At 36.0% G+C, this 12074-nt stretch overlaps 2 protein-coding genes across 2 annotated transcripts in view; both read right to left on the reverse strand.

The window, feature by feature from the left end:
• Positions 1-12074, reverse strand: part of LOC129422430 (glutathione S-transferase P-like) — a 58990-nt gene that overhangs the window by 25212 nt on the left and 21704 nt on the right. The gene's annotated exons all lie outside the window — the stretch shown is intronic.
• LOC129422676 (ubiquitin-conjugating enzyme E2 K) lies at positions 3206-11035 on the reverse strand. The gene is made up of 7 exons (XM_055178719.2): positions 10896-11035; positions 9772-9865; positions 8142-8200; positions 7679-7761; positions 7495-7594; positions 5433-5561; positions 3206-3823 (listed from the first exon to the last, which is right to left on the reverse strand). Exons 1-7 carry the CDS (start codon positions 10965-10967, stop codon positions 3749-3751), a joined length of 612 nt encoding a protein of 203 aa, XP_055034694.1. The 5' UTR covers positions 10968-11035; the 3' UTR covers positions 3206-3748.

Consider the following 12074-nt stretch of genomic DNA (forward strand, 5'->3'; position numbering starts at 1 on the left):
TTGGTTGATTTACCGGAGCAGGCCAATCAGGATGCTCTCTGTCTTACATGCGCTTAATGAGGCACAATAGCACACACACACAAGGGCTGTTTCTCAATTCCAAGAACGCAAAGAACGGACTTGCGTCCTCGTGGAGATCGGTCTTGCCAGGCGACCTGGGAAGAACGAACTCGGAAGTTTTGCCGCAATGACTTCTGGGGCGTAAAGCGATTTCAGCAAGGCTGCACTCGATGCATCCTCGATATCAAGAACACATCCGGGTATTTTCATGCGTCCTCTGTCCTTGCGTTCTTGAGAATTGGAATGAACTTCGACCGTTAATGATGACGTAGAGCGAGGACACGAGGACGCAAGATCGCTGAAGAACGCATATTGAGAAACAGCCAAGGTCTCCCCCTCCCTCTCTGCCGTGCGCGTGCTACTCTTTCTTGCTCGCTCTAGATTCCGGGAGATTTTAACTAACTTGCGGGCATCAGGGAGCCGCTATCAAAATGCGGGAGACTCCCGGAACTTCCGGGAGACTTGGGATGTCTGTAAACAGTACAACGACCCTTTCAGACCCTCCTGCAGCTGTTTGTATCTCGTGGTAAAGCAGTAAAGTTAGCGATGTTCATTTGGGTTTTTCTCTTTGCTGATCCAGGCAATTTTTGCTCTTCTTGTTATAAAAGATGTCTTTCGTTTTGTGGCTCCTGTACAGGTTGTCAATTCAGCAGAAAAGTTAGCTGTTCTCGCTGTTTACAGGCAGGAGGTGAGCGCACGTGAACGCGCCGATGACGCATGTGTCTGCGTGAAGGCAACGTCCGTTCAGACCGAGATCAATGATTGGTTGAAACTTTTTTTGGTCCTACACCTTTCACAGATTACATAAATGTCTACAAATACATTTAAACAACTTAAAATACTGATTGCTATCAGGATGTGAGGAGACTTTTAACCAGCATAACTAAAAAATGTTTCTGGATCAAATGAGATACTCTGCCTTGGGTTATATGTTCTCTGTCATCTCGCATTCACTTGTATAGAAGATAATCTGGGCAGTTTTGAGGAATTTCACTAGAAAAGGACAATACCGTTTTTTGAAAACTTATTTAATCCATTAACTCTTGTGAAAACTAATGAGAACTTTTATGAAGCGTTTAGTCAACAGGGCAGAGTATATAAAGGAAAATTACCAGTCAGTAGAGAAGTTACGATATACGGGCTCCTTACTTTCGTCAACAGGGTGGCTGTAGAAGCGCACAGGCCCCGCCCCTCAGTGACGTCACGCGCCGGACTGCTTTTTTTGACAACAATTAGCCATCAAATTCTTTTAAGCATTACTTTTTATAAGCATAAGGGTCTAAATAAAAAAACTTTAGCCATCAAGAGGAATAAAAAGTAATTTATATAACGCAGTGAAGTTTGTTGGATATAATCACAGACACAGTCACATAAAGAGAATTCAAATAATTTCACTTGATGTGTCCACTTTTTGTCATGCTTCCAAATTTGTACAATTGCAGCTGATCATTTATTTAATACATTAATAAAAAAAATATATATATTTTTTGTCTGATTATACATTCATCAAATTTAATGTAACCAACTAAAATTATATTCCCATGAAATGAATAGGTCCGTAGACTTTATTCATGTTCTCATTATCATAGTCCATACATTTCTACGGTAAAAAGGTCTACGAAATGTGCAGCATTATTTGATGTGGTGACGTCAGTTTAAATAAAACAACGAAACGATGGAGAAAACCCTCCACATTAAAAAAAGTGTTTAATTTATGGCTCAGTCCAGCAAATGTGTACTCTTACAGGGTGTGATGCTTCAGTATCTAAAGAGCATTTGATTGGACACAAAATTTGACGAGAAGCTGAAGTGTAGGGTGATTCTAGAATTATTCTAGACTTTATTAGTGCATGTGACAAACTGTAGGTTTTGAATGCTTATCATATATTTTATACTAAAATAAATATAGTTAAATTTTTATTTCATGGGGGCTTTAATGAAAAGTTCCTTGACGTCATCTTTCAGCTAGATTTTTAATCCCTTATTTCCATCATGTCTGAGAAAATAATTATTAAAGTGATTGGAATGGAGGTTAATTAGATTAATGCAAGGCTCCCTTTAAATACATTTTTTTTCTCTGGAGTTTTAAAAAGTCCTGCATATCACCATGGTCATTCGTATTCTGAAAATTGTAATTCATGTTCTTCTCTGTAAACTCTGTGCAATTAAAAGCCTTTAAAGACTTATATTTCACTACAGGTTGTATATGCAAGTAACAAATAAAACAATCTTGAATCTTTATTTAGAAGTTAAAGGATTTTACTGCCATCTAGCGGTCATTCAGTGAAATTACAACCCCTGCTAAATTTACATGTAAAAACTCCTTACTGATTATTTTCAGTTTCATGAACAAATTTGTCAAAAACACAGCAAAAAATGACTTTACTTAAAATTTTTGTTGTGTTTTTAGTAGAAATATCTAAAAATTCTTAAATCAAGATTTATTTTCTTGATGAGCAAAATGACCTGAGGAAAATAGGTCTAGTTTTTACACAAAAACTATACAATTTTAGTGAATTTGTGCTTTAAACAAGCAAAATTATCTGCCGATGGGGTGAGAAATTTCTTGAATTAAGTGTTTAAGAAAAAAGTAAACTTATTTTTAGATTTTTTCTCACCATTGGCAGATCATTTTGCTTGTTTTAAGCACAAATTCACTTAAATTGTATAGTTTTTCTCAAAAAACCCGACTTATTTTTGATAGGTCGTTTTGCTCATCAAGAAAAAGCATCTTAATTCAAGATTTTTTAGATATTTGTACTGAAAACAAGACAAAAATACGAAGTAAGAAAGTCATTTTTTGCAGTGCAAGTAATTTGGGCAGTTACACAGATACCTGTAAACCATGTTATATACGCTTCTTGAGGTCTGTTTTTTATTTTTATTCAAAATATCCTTCATTTTTGTAATATTTTTATCTTCGAAAGTAAAATGATACCTTTATGAACTGTTTTAATAGTCTTTCTCTGAGAGATAGTTTGTTAAAAGAGAGCTGATCGTTTAAATAGGGTTGAGATGACAGACAGCGTCTAGAACAGATCACATCAACTCACCAAATAAATCTCAGCATTTCAAAGCACTTAAAAAAAACTTTCAAAGCACTTGAGTGAGTTTTTAAAGTATAGATGATTCAAACATCATGTGCTCAGCCATGAAACTGGTGTTTATTTCACTACTTCACAAAGCAGTAATAAATAATTGCCACATTGCTTTAATTTATACAGACTTTAATAGCTTTTTATTTACAGATGAACTCTTGATATATTGAGCAGGTGTGTGTGTGTGTGTGTGTGTGTTTCTCCAGGACTGATTGTGTTAATATCTACTCTGTACGAGTCAACTGATCATTTCATTAATCTAAAAGGTTTTCTGAATGATAGGGAGGAGACTTAAGAAAGGAAAAGATTGTGCAGGATGAAGAGAATCTGCAATAAGATTTGAGAATAATGATAGAGAGAGCGGTCAGTATAAATAAACATCGACTTTTACTGTTTTGAACCGGATGAGAGTCGATGATAACCGAATTTTCATTTGTGGGGAATATATTTTTTTAAGAAATGGTAAAATGATAAACAAGAAATGAGAGAGAGAGAAAGAGAGATGAAGAAAGTGTAGACTGAGGATGAGCAAGTGAATGAAAGTATGGATGGAGGTGTCAGATAAGGTGCTTTGGCCCCTCAGGTTGGACTCAGTTGCTTAGCAACAGTTCTGTCGCCGTCTCCACGTCCCAGGATTTTGACGACAATGCTGCTATTACTGCGTTCTGTGAGAAGAAAGATTCACACGTCACCGCTACACAAACTCCTCTCATTGAAAAATAAATCAAGAGCTCAGATGCAAAAGCCGCTAAACGTCACCTCAGTCAAAAATGAGATGATATTGACCATTTGTTCTCAGCACGTATTATAATGTATGTTCATTAAATACCTTTGCATCCCGGCATAGAAATACACCATTCAGAAATACAGCGTTGTTTTTAGATGAATGACGACCAGTATTCAAATTATAACAAACATTATGGGGTCGCCGTGATTTCACAAAGTAAGATGTTATCCTGGATCAACGTTTTAATCAAAGTAACCCAAACTACCCTTAACTCAAGCTATTTTTCCCCCCTCAAATAAGAATGAAATAATAGTTTAAGAAGACTTTTATTAAAAGCCCCTAACCTTAAAGATTACTAAAGAAAATAACTACCAATTCTTACCGTCAACAAGTTGAAAGCAACCCACACGCAGAGACATTGGGTCTCATTCACTACTAATTGCGTATGTTTTTTGTACGCAGACTTGAAGATTGACATTATGTGCATCTGCTTTATATGTGTATAAAAAATAGGTATGCTATAATAATGTATAATATACTGTATATAATAATAATAATATAGATAATATATATAATAAATGATAAAATATAAAATAATATAATATTTATAATAATGTTGATGTATAACATTTACATTATTATATTTTATATTATAATTATAGCCTAGTATTTTATTATAAGCGTATGGGATTATTGTGTAGGTGTGGTATTTGGTGCGCTTAAATTTTTTCGTACATTTAGAAGAAGTTTTGATACGAAAGTTTTTGTTGAATCATGATTTGTTTGTAAAAACATTTGTAAATTTTTTTAATTAGATACTGAAACATAACATACAACATTTAGATTTTTAACAAGACATCCAAAACATATTATCTCACGCACAAATTTGTGCGTACGCATGCTTAGTGAATGAGACCCATTGACTCGTCTGTCAATTCCTTCAGAAAATAGCGTGAGGCGCACTTAAGAGTTCACATTTATTTCAGACAGAAATCTCTTGGATTCGTTTATTGTGAAATTGAGACAAATAATGGACAGTATTGCTTTGTGGCAGCGCAGCACAAAAATTTTAAATTCATGTAGTATTTTAATTTTAATAAAAACCAGGGGAACCTTAATTTATATTTTTGTTCTTTTTAGGGTGTCCCTCAATGCTTATAGGAGGTCTGGGACCACCACAACCCCCCCTCGATTCGAACAATGACAACGACGACATGCAAAATGACTGTCGATCACATTCATACTTGTGTCCCCTTTGAGTACTTGGAAGGCTTCATTTGTGTCTGGTGTGAACGCACCAATAGAGGGTTTGGCAGCTCAAATAACAGCCAAATGTGTTCAATAAACAATGAAGTGACATTTGTTTCAGTGACTGACTCATAACATTTTCATTGTCATCAAAGTGAAATGACTAAACATAAAAGTCTAATAAAAAAAATGCTCATTAACAAGAAAACATTATAAGATGCACTTAGAGGGTTTTGCATCTGAACTCTTCAAATATTGACACCCTGTTGTTGTTTTTTAGCGTGTCTTGATCTACTTACTTTATCAAAGCCCATAGCACAGAGTTCGTCTATTTTGCGCGTGTAGTCTGGACTGGAGACCGGAGCTCCCGCGTAAACATGTGACCAGAGTCGAGCCGTCTGCTTGAACATGTCTGGATTCTGTTTATACTGTCAGACGAGAAACACAACAAATCATATAGAGCACAGCACTGATCTGAGATCAGCTTTACTTGAATAATGAGGTTAGCACGAGAGACTCGACAACCAAACTTCAAATAATCACATAGAGATTCTGGAGAATACACTGATAATGTGCTTGATTTTGGTTTATTCACACTGCCAGTGATTTTCTAGAATCTGCGCATGCATTCACACACATGCCGTAATGACACGTAACATAAGAATGTGACATGTAACTGTAAACGTGCACTTGGTGCAATATTTTCCGCAGTGTTTTAAGTTTGCTTATGTTCCCTGCTTGCATTTTTTTCTGATTTGATTACGAACTAGCGCATGCCGTATCGTTCCATTAAGCAGACGAATGATCTCAGCTGATCTCTGCTTCATTCCAGTTTGCAATTAACGGCCCAGTCAAAAAGCTTCCCTGATAATTGTTATTGCAATGACAGACAAACACGTCTTCACGCATCGTTTCTGCCTTTTGTTCAGGTAGGACATGTTCTAGGACTGATCCGTCAATTTTATTACTGTAGGTCCCCATTCTGGAAAAGATCCTGGGATTGTTCACACAAAATTTTATGGGATCAATGCGCTGTGTGAAAGGGGTTATTGTGTTGCATGCTATTGATCTGTGTGTATAGATCAACCAGAACCTATTCAACTTATTCATCAATCACAATTTTATATATACATATTGCGGTTTTTTTTCATAACTTGGCTGGTGCTGCGTCTTATAGTCAGGTGCGCCTTGTAAGTCAGTATGAATTAATTTCGACATTTATGAGGAAAGAGACATCATTACCGTCTGCAGCCGCGAGAGTCCGCTATATACTGCTCATGTATTTATGTAATTCAATTAATTCAGTGATGTGGAATGACGAGTATGCGAACTTCACGCTAGTTGGCTTGTTTGGTTAGTTTAGCCTATTCAACCTTCCAGGTAAGTTCTGGATATTATGGTTTATCGTTTAAATAACTGATAATATTACTTTAATGTACAGACATCTATTCAGCCTCCTGTTCTGTCTGCTATTGTTTAGTTGAATAATTTGCCTTTCCAGATTAAATGTCTGTTCTTCGGCTTTTGTGAAATAATTTTCTAAATAAACGTAATGTATAGTCTACTGTGACTTATATATGTTATTTCATCTTAATGACGCATTTTTGAATGAAGCAGCTTATACTCCGGAAAATACAGTAAAATATAACCTTAAGCAGCAATACCGAAGTCAAAAAGAGCCCACCCCCATGTCTCTATGATGTTCTGATGCAGAGATATAGTACTTGCAAAATGATTGCTAGGGAGTGAATTTGCATTCACCAATGATTATACTTCAAGCCATGAAAGGAATAATCCAATAGATGCAAGTTTGCAGTAGTTTTAAGCAAAAATAACCATTTTCCTATCTCAGTGTATCAAATCTGGTAAAAAAAATCATTTCATTTTGGAGTTATAGTTATTGATGTCTAAAAACACACAAAATATGAATTTAACTTTTCTTTATTCGCCATTTTTTTCTATGGTGCTTTCGAGTCAATCAGAAAAACACTCACTGAGATTTTTGCATGCTAAGCATAAGGGAATTGTCATGAATTACGTTTTTTGGCTCAGAAGTTATAAGCAAAAGTGTATGTAAAAATTTTGACTGGTGGTGGCGCTAGCAGGTTTGAGATAGAAACTCCCAATTTGCTGTATTAATTATTTGGACTGTCCTCTATCAGTGTGCTAAATTTCATAACTTTCCTACAAACACTTCTATAGGCTGCCATAGACAAAATGGTGGACGAAAAAGAATAATAATAATAAGAAAACTATCGGTTTCGATACCGTGTGACCCTTACATATACATCTAGATTTTTGTACATATAAACGTGACTGTATTAATGTATGGATCTGTACTAAATCATAACACACACACACCTGATTAGCAACTACTGCGTCCTGTGGATCGTCGGGTTCTGCCGCAGCCAGAAGAGCCTGCAGTGACAATAAAACTGTTCGGAGGGTCATAGCCGCCGCCCTGACAAACACAGACACACGACATTGAGTGACAGATGTTCAGGATGTTAAGAGTTTGATTTTGAGTGACACAGTGAGCTCTTACCACTGGTCCTTTAGGATATCCAGACATATCGCCCCTGTTACTGAGCTGATGTTGGGATGCCAGATCTTTGTTATAAACCGAACCTGAAACAGTATCAGTTTCAAAGCTGTCATTCAGTTACAGTATGAACGCAGACACTAAACAAACTTCAATTCAGGTGTCAGACTGAAATTTCAAGCCCAGTGTATGATACACATTCAGTATTCTCACAGGAGATACAACATTACTTGTATAAATAAACTCTCATAAAGAATATATTATATTGTCATTACACAGTTGTGCGACAACATTTAAGCCCTCAGATGTACACACGCAATGATAAGTAGAAAACATGAGTAAGATTGTATATATATGACAGATTATCATCTGGTTGGATGAGAATAAATTGGTGTGATTTAATAGTTGATCATCTAACAGTTCAACCAGGATATGATTTACAGGTCTACATCGGCTCTTTACTCACCTTTGGTGGATTAAATGGATATGTTTCTGGAATTTTAATTTCTAGCTGATATCTGCCACCTACAAAAGAGAAAAATCATTAAAACAATAAACAGAATCTACTATCTACATCTCTATGGGATGTCTTGGGTGTTTAGAGTAACAATGACCCCCAATATACCGTACGCTCTTTACTAATACAGCAGTCATAATGACCAATACATAAACACAATATGTTGTTTGTGAGTCTCCTGTATAGCTCTGTGTGATCAAGATCGTAGTTAAGTTCATGTCACACTGTATGATCTCAGTTTCCATCAATGTCAGACTGTACAAGTTGAAAGAATTTTAAAAATCGGACGTAAACAAACAAACGAGCCCGTCGTTTTACGTCATCAATCAACGTCGGCTGGGCGAACACACGCTGAAGCGAAGGCTGGCAAACCAAAACAACATCTAGCGTTCATTTTAATCATGACTTGTCTCGAGTATAAACTAAAGGAGATGACTACATGGCATTTGTATTTCCAGCGCGTATGTCCACCTGGCTCTTTTCGACAGTTTGTCTGCGTTGGTTTGCAGTGTTGGGGAAAAATACTTTTAAAAGTAATGCAGTTTCTCCCAAAAAGTAACTAACTGCGAGTTACTTTTCATGGAAAGTAATGCTTATGTTACTTTTAAAGCAACACTAAAGAGTTTTTTTACCTTAAAATAACGTTTCCAAAATAGTTTCAGTCATTCATCCATAGAGTGCATAATGTGACTAAGTTCAGTTTAATTCAGTACATCATTTTTTTAAATCTAATTAATTAAACTAAAAAAGTAACTTGCACTAAGTAATGCGTTACTTTACTCGTTACTTTAGATAAGTCATATTATTATTACGAAATGCACGTTACTTGTACTGCGTTAACCCCAACACTGGGTCACCGGGTTCTGTGCTTCTATTGGTTCTTGATCTGCCGGTTGTCGTAGGGAGATGTCACACAGCTGGATTGTGTCTCAAAATGTCTGACACTGCCAGAATTTTTTTGGAGGATAATTTTGATCGCAACGGTCAATAATCAGCTGTCTATGAACATAGCAAACGGCAGATTTTAGCCTAGAATTCCAGGAATCTTTTAGGATTTCAAAATTTGTCCCAGACAGCTAAATCAATCGTGTCTGAAATCCCATAGTGTGCACCAGGCTTAAGTCACTTTGGATAAAAGGGTCTGTCAAATGCATGAATAAACATTGAATGTAATAGTATTAGATGAGTTTAACACATCACACAACAAATTTCCAAACTTGTATTTTGTGTACAAACAGTTTGTCCTTTCTGGTTTTAGCTGGTGTAGTAGGCTGCTTTTAGAAAGGGTTTTTAGCTGGTCAAGCTTTTATGAACTGGCCAGGCTGGGAGACCATCTGACCCACCAGCTTGACCAGGCTGGGAGGATCATCTTAAACCAGCTATGTCCATCTTAAACAGGCTAAAACCAGCCAAGCTTCCAGCCTGGTCAAGCTGGTGTCCAAAACCAGCCTGGTACACCATCTTAACAAGCTAAAACCAGTGGACGAGCGTAGGTCTTTCAGTAGGGTGATCTGGCACATGAACACAGTGTGAGATTATTTAATTGTGTATTAAAGAGGATTGTTAGGAGTGTTTCTACCTTCATACGGCGTGTCTGGTGGTCCTGCTATCTCACCCTTCAGCTCGGTGAAATTCTCATCCACTAAATCCACTTTAATCTGATTTTTACTCGTCTGTGTAAATAAAACAACATGAGAGGTTAGTCTTTGATTCATCAGTCAAATAAAGAGGATCTGTGCGGTCTTAAAACATTACAGTAGTCTATTATATTATAATGCATGTACTGTATGATGATGTTACCATAGTAACTTAAGTTACAACTATGATAACTTCATAAACTCACTCTTACTAGACAGCACACTTTAACATCTTAGAACAACGATCAGAAAGACTGGTTTAAAGATCAACTCTTTATTAAACTCTAAATTAAAATGTGATTGAAATGTACACGTTACTAAAATATCTCTCCACATTCAAAGTGTAATATTAAACACATACGATTAATACGGAATAAACATTAATGTTGTGTCATAAATAATCATTTAGAAAAGCATACATTTATAATAATAATAATGAATATGATCATAATCTATGAACGTCTCTCTGTCTGTCGATGCTACCCGGCTAACACAGAACAACAAACCTGAAAGTTCATAAACCTCTCATATTAGACAAATAAGACTGGCGGGAAAATAATCTGATGTTTAAAATGTTTCTGTTTTATGTAACGTGTTCACGGTTTGGGTTTTATAACATTATATATATATGTGTGTGAATGTTAATCGAGCAGTGGCCTTTAGTTAGCACGCGGCTAATGAAACACACAGGTCTTTATTAAAACACCACCACCACCACCGCACAAATCCACCTCAGACACCCAATAAACACGAGAATTAAACCAGAACTCATTCAGTAAACACGCTTAAAGGCCGCAGGTCTGATGTGAGTTCGGGTTTGGACTCAGTTTGAGCTCCGGTTCGGCCTGGATGGGACAAACAACCCATAAATACCGCTAAACGCGTGAACACACATGAAAGTCATCACGATAAAATACATGCACGAGTCTGCGCGGTCTGGTTCAGATTTACATCTGATATGTTTGTTTATTGTTGCACATGATGTAATGCGCATGTGTGCGTCATAAAGATTGACTGACAGCTGTCAGATGACAGACAACATGCACGTGTGTGAATTAATACGCACCTCTTCGCTTTTTAGCACCTCTTTAAACTCCCGTTTGATCCGCTGGACCGCGATGTTTGCCATGCTGTTCATCCGCCACCATCACCACCAACAAACCCAAACACACACCTCTCTCTCTCTCTCTCTCTCTCTCTCTCGCTGTCTCTGTGTCTCTCTCTCTCTCTCTCTCTCTCGAGAACAAAAAGCTGATGGGATATATACTAGTTATATACTAGTCAACATTTGAAGTGGATCAAAAAAGTTTATTAAACTTGCCCTAAGACAATTATTAAAGGTTTTGATCCACTTCAAATGTTGACTAGTGTAGTTCACCTAAAAATGAAAATTCTGTCATGATTTTCTCCTCATGTTGTTTTAAATCTGTATGAATTTCTTTTTTCTGATGAACACAAAAGAAGATATTTTGATAAATGATGGTAAACACACAGCAGATAGTGACCATTGACTTCCATAGTAGGAATAAAAAATACATGGTATTCAATGGGTACCATTAACTGTGTGCTTACCATCATTTATCATCAAAAAATATACCATGGGTCAGTTAAATGCTTTATTCTGATTGGTTGAGAAATGTTCCATGGGGTGATTCTCGCGAAATTAGACTTATTACATTTTGATAAAAAAAGTAAATGCTATCAAAATAAGAAGCATACAGTTATAAACATCTCTTCATGTACTATTTTGTACATGATTTCAAATTACATCATACAAACCAATTTTGTTGTTTTTTCCACATTTAAGGGAAAAACTGTCATTACCGCAATGTGTCCATGACTGGATTTGGGTTCTTTGACATGGAAATATTTATAATGAAAAAATCAAAAAAATAAAAACCTTTAGTGCATGTGCTATTTGGGGATCATTGGTAAATGTAGAGACAATAATAAGGAATATAAATGTTTCCAATAAAAAATGTCTCATCCTCTGCAAAAAATTTCAATAATTTTAAGCCCTTGATGAACTAACATTTAAAAAAAATTGTTGGAAGGGACATAATTGACTGTGACACTCAAGATGGCTACCACGTAAGCAGTTCTTATTTTTTGTATTGTTTGTCATAGTACTACTTTTTAGTTCTCATTACCGAAACATGAGTTTGGAAATGCATATATTTAATGTAATATCATGTTGTGGTAATGATCATTTTTGATAATGATAATCTAAAAAATGTAAATAATT

The sequence above is a fragment of the Misgurnus anguillicaudatus genome, chromosome 16 (assembly GCF_027580225.2).
Source record: "Misgurnus anguillicaudatus chromosome 16, ASM2758022v2, whole genome shotgun sequence".
Taxonomy (NCBI): Eukaryota; Metazoa; Chordata; class Actinopteri; order Cypriniformes; family Cobitidae; genus Misgurnus; species Misgurnus anguillicaudatus.

Excerpts from the sequence above, each read along its gene's own strand:
- LOC129422676 (XM_055178719.2), bottom strand. The coding sequence starts at position 10,967 with ATGAACAGCATGGCAAACATCGCGGTCCAGCGGATCAAACGGGAGTTT. Across the intron at positions 7,595-7,678 it reads GATATCCTAAAGGACCAGTG|GGCGGCGGCTATGACCCTCC; the intron begins GTAAGAGCTCAC and ends TGTGTTTGTCAG. Across the intron at positions 3,824-5,432 it reads GTGCTATGGGCTTTGATAAA|AACGCAGTAATAGCAGCATT; the intron begins GTAAGTAGATCA and ends TTCTTCTCACAG.